At 43.2% G+C, this 7,517-nt stretch overlaps 1 protein-coding gene across 1 annotated transcript; it reads left to right on the top strand.

The window, feature by feature from the left end:
- The first annotated feature begins 1,406 nt into the window (after positions 1 to 1,406).
- LOC119551147 (polypeptide N-acetylgalactosaminyltransferase 1) lies at positions 1,407 to 5,257 on the top strand. Its single transcript, XM_037860338.1, has 4 exons — positions 1,407 to 1,476; positions 1,560 to 2,477; positions 3,632 to 4,153; positions 4,291 to 5,257. The coding sequence occupies exons 2-4, from the start codon at positions 1,819 to 1,821 to the stop codon at positions 4,910 to 4,912; spliced, it is 1,803 nt and encodes a 600-aa protein (XP_037716266.1). The 5' UTR covers positions 1,407 to 1,476; positions 1,560 to 1,818; the 3' UTR covers positions 4,913 to 5,257.
- The last annotated feature ends 2,260 nt before the right edge of the window (positions 5,258 to 7,517 follow it).

Genomic DNA, 7,517 nt, shown 5'->3' with positions numbered 1-7,517 from the left:
AATTCAAATGAGATTTAAACAAGCCGCAAGAGACACATTGGCAACATGTGGTTGCATGTTTGGGCCAAAAGGCGGAGCAACAAGTTTTCAACGGGAAACCCATTTGTTTCGCCCTAACAACAAATGAACATGCCATTTGTGCATTAAGTGCCGCAGCAAAAGTGTCAAGTGCGGCCTCAGTCGGTCAGTCCCTTTCGTTTTCGACTCGAAAACGTGTGCAGGAAGCCTTTGATTTAAATTTCCGCTTGTTTTAGTAATTGACGTGACAACTGGCGCAGAACGTGCGGTGGGAGGGCCTTGCGTGCCTATCGGTTGTACCTCTAGTTATAGGTTTTATGTTCACGCTTAAAATAACCTGCAATCTAAACTAAACTGACACCACAAGCTTTCCGTGATAATTCATGTTGTTCTTAACGGTGTATTAAGCGATTAAGTTATTATTTCTTCGTTCGCGATTTTAAGCTGTACACTGAGAAAATTCGGACGTTCTCATCTCAGTTATAAATGTTCTTAAAAATATAACGGCATTTTTAAAGTTCAAAATGTTTTTAATTTGCTTGAATCAGGTTGAATTGAAGGTTTGTGCAATGCATGTATATCTCAATATTTATCAAAAAGTTGTTTAATAAACTCAATTTAACTTTCTCTTTTCACCATTTCGCATTGATACCAAAAGGTTCCTGCAAGGTTTTTAAGAACGAATGTTCTCAGTTCAAGAACAATGTAATTGAATATTTGTCTCTGTGTATAACTTAAACTATATTTAGGATCTGATTTTAGTGTTAGAGAACGAGACTTAAGTTTTGGGTAGTGGTAGTAGTAACTTCAGGATCTCAATAGGAAAATATTGGAGTGCTTGGACTAATACTTTTTTTATTTATTTATTTTAGTATCGATAAGACAAGAATGAATCTTCTTTATATAATATTATGCCTGAAAAATGTTCTAAGCCAGCAAAGATGCAAATTTTAAATTGATTTATTATCGTACCATTTTCTCAGAAGGCGTTTTCTTTGTCACGATTCCCAGGCCAAAAATAAGTTTAATATGAAATTTTTTTTTAATTTGAGCACAGAGACCAAGTCAACTTTTGTAAGTTTTCTAATTGTTATCTTAAGAATCCATCATTGATTTCAAATTGGCTTAGCATGAGAAACAAAATTTTATTTCCGGGCAGAAATTTAATATTTTTCAGCATTCCGAAGACAGAAGTAGATTAGTTTCAAATAGTTTTGAATTTAACCGCCGATGCTATCGATATATTCCCAGTTATCGTGAAATGTCAGGTGGGTGTATCGGTGTATATATTGAAAATTGTCGGGAGTGTGCATCGGCTATGTCGGGAGGGGGACTCCGCTATTTCCGGTGTGTGCATCGGATACACCCCGATTCTTGGCGATGGGCGAACCGCGATACCACCGATAACAACGGCACCGAAGAGAAGCAACAGCCGTAGAGTAAAAAAAACATGCCAGAGTAAGTTTTCGTTGTTTTTTATTGTTGTTGTTGTTCCTATTGTTGTTGCCGCCGTCGCGCTTAGAATTAATATTTCCATTTAGTCTAGTTTAAGCCACTCCAGACAGCGGCGGTGCGCGGCGCTAAACGGCAAGCAAGCAGAAACTGGAATTGAAATTCTGGGCGAACCGAGAGCCACGATTCATACATATGTGTGTCTGCTTTTTCGCCAGCGAAACGGAGTTAAATGATTGAGTAGCGGATAACAACGGACACCCAGATCCGCGGAGCCACGTTTGCGTGGAGCTCAACCCAGTGCTAACTACCTCAGAAGGCCAGAAGCAAAGCCTACTCTAAGCCAACATGCTGCCTCGGTTCCGTTCCTTCTACGGCAAGCTGATCATCTTCATCCTGGTCGCCCTGTGCTTCATCCTCTACAGCAAGGTGCAGCAGAATGGCGCTCCCGAGGAGCAGGTGGCTCCACCGGTCCGGGCGGCCGCTTTGCGTGGCCATGGACGCGAGCGCTTCGAGGCGGACAGCGACAGCGAGAACGAGATCGCCAGGCCAGCCACCCAGTCGCCCTACGAGCAGATCATCCAGCTGGACCTCCAGAAACAGAGGGTTGGACTGGGCGAACAGGGCGTGGCAGTGCATCTTTCGGGCGCCGCCAAGGAGCGCGGCGATGCCATCTACAAGAAGATCGCCCTCAACGAGGAGCTCAGCGAACAGCTGTCCTATAATCGCAGTGTCGGCGACCACCGGAATCCCCTGTGCGCCAAGCAGCGCTACGATGACGCCTCCCTGCCCACCGCCAGTGTGATCATCATCTTCTTCAACGAACCCTACTCCGTGCTGCTGAGGACAGTGCACAGCACGCTGAGCACCTGCAACGCGAAGGCGCTCAAGGAGATCATCCTGGTGGACGACGGCAGCGACAACGTGGAGCTGGGCGCCAAGCTGGACTACTATGTTCGCACGCGGATTCCCGCCGGCAAGGTCACCATCCTGCGGCTCAAGAACCGGTGAGTAAGGGGGCTAGGAGGTCATACGAGGTAAACTGGGAAACCCCATCCATAGAGATAAGACTTTCTATTTGGTATCAGTATAATTTTTTCGACAGACCTTAAAAAATGTCAAAACATTAGTATTTTTTGTTCAAATTAGGTAAAATTTGAAAGTATTAACATTTTTTAAAGACTCTTAGCTTTGTACAATCAAGATAAGTGCTTAAATAACTATAAATAATCTACAACGTGGATTCCCTGAATTAATTGACTCTCTATAAAGCATACTCAACGATAAAGAAAGTGTGATAACGTTAGCGTCGCATGCTGTTTATCAACAAGAGTTTAATAATTCCAAGTAAGCTTCGACTTGAACAAACATGTGCCAATTATAAACATATGTTTAATGTGAAGTTCTTTATGTGGCATCTGTTCAATTAAGATAGCGTAAAAACCTACTTAAAGAAAAAGGGGCACAAAACCTATTGAAACTTAAAAAGTTTCGATGACACAAATAAAATGTGTATCTCGCGCAGATTAGAGAGGCTTATTTATTATTATTATAACCTTTGGTATATGCAAATGTTGTGTGATAAACTTTCAAGCATGCTTGTTGTTCTCGTCGTTTAAAAATGTATAGTATTTATATAGCTTGAAAGAACTCTAATTGTATCTAACCAAATAGAAATCGAAACTAGGTTTTATGATTTTTTAAAACACCTAGATTCTCTCCATTATTGCCAATAGACGAGGAAAAGTTCAGCAATTCGGCTAATCGAATCGCTGGCGGCTTGAACTCATTTGAATAACTTGTTTGCCCTGTCAGACGCGCATGGAGCATCTTCTTTTTGGCCAGAACCACTGACAAACGCTCAAAAAACCCAAAACTAAAAACTGAACACAAAAAAATGAAGAGAAAACCAGTTCGTCAAGTTACGATTATGTGTGTTGGACTTGACTTTTTGTAACTCCCAGACTTGGTTTCTGCGTGCATTACACTCGGCAGCCCGCGAGCTTTGCAGACTTTCTGATGACTTCACGCGGCTGAAGCCATGTAGGATGGTGTTAATCGTGCTTGGCAGACGATCGAAGGTTTTCGGTTGACCCAATAAATTTGTTTTGTTTTGCCCTTCACATAGCTAAAGAAAGTTTTCACCTCTCTCGATTTTCAGATTGGGTCTGATTCGTGCCCGATTGGCCGGCGCTCGAATCGCCACGGGGGATGTGCTCATCTTCCTGGACGCCCATTGCGAGGGCAATATTGGCTGGTGTGAGCCTCTCCTGCAGCGGATCAAGGAGTCCCGGACAAGCGTCCTGGTGCCCATCATCGATGTCATCGATGCCAACGACTTCCAGTACAGCACCAATGGCTACAAGTCCTTCCAGGTGGGCGGATTCCAGTGGAACGGCCACTTCGACTGGATCAATCTGCCGGAGCGGGAGAAGCAGCGCCAGCGACGCGAGTGCAAGCAGGAGCGGGAGATCTGTCCGGCTTACAGTCCCACCATGGCCGGTGGTCTGTTCGCCATGGATCGACGCTACTTCTGGGAGGTGGGCAGCTACGACGAGCAGATGGACGGCTGGGGTGGCGAGAACCTGGAGATGTCGTTCCGCATCTGGCAGTGCGGCGGCACCATCGAGACGATTCCCTGCTCCCGCGTGGGACACATATTCCGGGACTTCCATCCTTACAAGTAGGAAATATTTCTATACCTATAATTTATGGTCAGACTGGCCTTCAAAGCAGATTAATAGTTATCTGTAAACGTTGTTTCGATCTCCGACATTATCTATGTCTCTATTTTAATGGGCTCATTTATATTCTCTTTAGATTCCCCAACGATCGCGACACACACGGCATCAATACCGCGCGCATGGCGCTGGTGTGGATGGATGAGTACATCAACATATTCTTCCTCAACCGGCCGGACCTGAAGTTCCACGCGGACATCGGCGATGTGACCCACCGCGTGATGCTGCGTAAGAAGCTCCGCTGCAAGAGCTTCGAGTGGTACCTGAAGAACATCTATCCGGAGAAATTTGTGCCCACAAAGGACGTGCAGGGCTGGGGCAAGGTGCACGCCGTCAACTCCAACATCTGCCTGGACGATCTGCTGCAGAACAACGAGAAGCCCTACAACGCGGGCCTGTATCCCTGCGGCAAGGCGATGCAAAAGTCGCAGTTGTTCTCCTTCACCAACACGCAAGTGCTGCGCAACGAGCTGAGCTGTGCGACGGTGCAGCACAGCGAGTCACCACCGTACCGGGTGGTGATGGTGCCCTGCATGGAGAACGACGAGTTCAACGAGCAGTGGCGGTACGAGCGCCAGCACATCATCCACAGCAACACGGGCCTGTGCCTGGATCACAAGGGCCTCAAGAGCCTGGACGACGCACAGGTGGCGCCTTGCGATCCCACCAGCGAGTCCCAACGATGGACCATCGAGCACTGAGCGGATTGGGCGGAGCGGGGGAATGGGATGGGGACCAAACCAACTGAGAGATACTGACTAACGCCGACTGAACGGAACTCGAATTCAAGTTAGAACAACTCATTGTAAATACATAAATCGAATGCTAGAATTATATATTTTGTGTACACTAACCGTGTATAATAAGACGAGTCGGGGTAGCTAGTGCAAATCAAATCAAATGGAATCAAATCAAAAGAAGAGAAAACAAACCCAGCAAATCAAACGCAAACGAGTCATTTGGAAAGCTAATAACAATTAACTGTGTGTTGTGTACTTTGTGTGTATAAATATAAATAGAGAAAGCTGTAAGGATAGAATGTCGGAGCATCCTATGTAAATGATATAGTCGCCATGTGATCATGTAATCATGTAAGGATGTGGGCAGGGTGTGGAACGATTGCATTCCATGGCCAGGGATTCAACAAGGAGCTCTCCCACGCGAGAGCCTCCAGCAATAACCAACTATGTAAACTGTAAACTAAAAGTGTTGTAAGCATTTATCTACTAACCTAACGATTTTGCCATTTGTTTTCATGAATAAAACACTTCCGACTGGGAGATGCACATCTTCAAACGAACCAGTAGCCTCGTTCATGGGAGCCCTCGGGGCAGGAGGTGATGGCCCCACAAAACGTAACAAGTTGGCAGTAGCGAAGGTCGAGTTCGGGGCTAATATCGCTATACCCACTTGTTGACCCAGCCGCAACAAGTCCCCATTTAGCCCCCAGCTGTTAAATTAATGCCAACTCAGTAAAAAAATATCCATTGCATGTTTGTATATTTTTGTATTTATAGATATAAGTACATATTTCATATTCTCTTTTGTTTTGTTTGTTGAAGTTTTTCAAAATTGCTGATTACGCGTGTGTTTTTTGTTTAATTTCTCTGACGTGCTTGCATTAAAATACTTAAATTGGAGTAAAACAAGTGTAAATTACTAAAATTATCTTTATGGTTTCCGCTGCTGACACTTATTTTTTTTTATTCTAGTCTGTTTTGTATTCGCAACTACGAGTGGGAAGTGGGGAGTGAACTCAACTGAATCATCTGTACTTACAGAACGAACCAAATTCATCAACAATGGTTTAGCTCCGTGCGTCTGTCTGTGTATTATGATAAAGCAGATCTAGAGTATGGTTTAGTTTATTATTAACTCGTGACTGAACTTCTTGGATAGTTTATTTAACGGCTGATGGAGTCTCGCTATAACTGTGGTGTAATAACATTTATTCGTTGACCGTGCTAAAAGCTCTAAGAGTGCGCAAACTTACGAGTAGACTTTTTTCGAAGGCTGCCTTCCGATCCTATATCCATATAATATGTGTGTGCCTAACATTCCGTTACGCTAGACTATATGCAATGGCAAACTATCTTATTTGCGGGGCTGATTGCGTGAGAACTGCACTAGATTGCACAAAAATATGATTAATTCTTTAATAACGTCAAGGTACGATTCAATTTGTCGGCGTTCCAATCGATCTCTACTCTACTTAATTTCCTTGCCATGCACTCTGCCTACAACTATGGATTCTCGATCTATTTTACAATTAAGCTGTGCTGCTAACTTTCGGTTTCTATCGGGGTTTCGTTACGTTACTCAATCAACCTCTAGTTGAACGTTATTTGCGCTAGTTAAATGCGTTAATTTGAGGGTGATTTAGCCGGTAATAATGCCCCACTATGTACATTCATGTGATTAAATTAGTTCTGAATTATAATGCTCAGCCGATCTGAATTGCGGCGTCTACAAATTGCACACACATACTCGAAAAAGTGCCCCCTGGCTGAGATTTATTATCTGGGATTCCCCCAGGGAGCACTCAATATTTAAATGAACTCTGTTTCAGTTAGGATTATCATTGGTAAATATGCAATTTATATTTATATTCATGAATATCCATGCAGTTGTAAGTATATATCGTAGTTGTATCTTGACCTTGAATTTTTTTCTTTTTATAATTTTGGACGTATTTTCAAGTATATTTTGGTAGTTGCTTTTCGCTTTACGCAAGTAGAAAAACAGTTCGAAAATATATACCTAATATATATATAAGTGGTGTATATTTATGCTTGTATACACTGGATGAATGGCTGTAGATCTTCCAGTTGGGTTTTGACCTTAGACGCGTCCCAACTGCTCACTGTTGGATTTTAGTTTCAGTTTCTCTTTGGGTTTTCTAAGTGTAAATCGCTCTTATTGTTTGTTTTTAAATTGCAATTTATCTCAGACTCAGTTTTGGAGTGCTTTGGATGTTGGTTGGTTGGATGGATGGATGGATACGTTTACGGTTTTGCGTACAAACGTTCGTTAGCCGGTATTGGATTCAAACATTCACATTTCCATGCTGTCTCCTGCGGCCACTCGTTATCCTTTTCGTGTACGATTATTAAAGTATCTTAACGTAAAATTGAATATTTAATGCAATTATTGCTTTTTTTGCTTTTTTGGACTAACACCAGCTTCTGGCTCGGTGTTCAGTTAATGTTACTTAAAACGCCTCACAAACATAGTGGCACAACCTTCAACATTGATAAATACAACTTAAAGATCCTAACACTTATATTGCACACTCCGGACGGGGTA

The sequence above is a fragment of the Drosophila subpulchrella genome, chromosome 2R (genome assembly GCF_014743375.2).
Source record: "Drosophila subpulchrella strain 33 F10 #4 breed RU33 chromosome 2R, RU_Dsub_v1.1 Primary Assembly, whole genome shotgun sequence".
NCBI classification, from domain to species: domain Eukaryota; kingdom Metazoa; phylum Arthropoda; class Insecta; order Diptera; family Drosophilidae; genus Drosophila; species Drosophila subpulchrella.
Note: the sequence above shows the minus strand (reverse complement) of the source record. Positions and strands in the feature narration are given on the sequence as shown.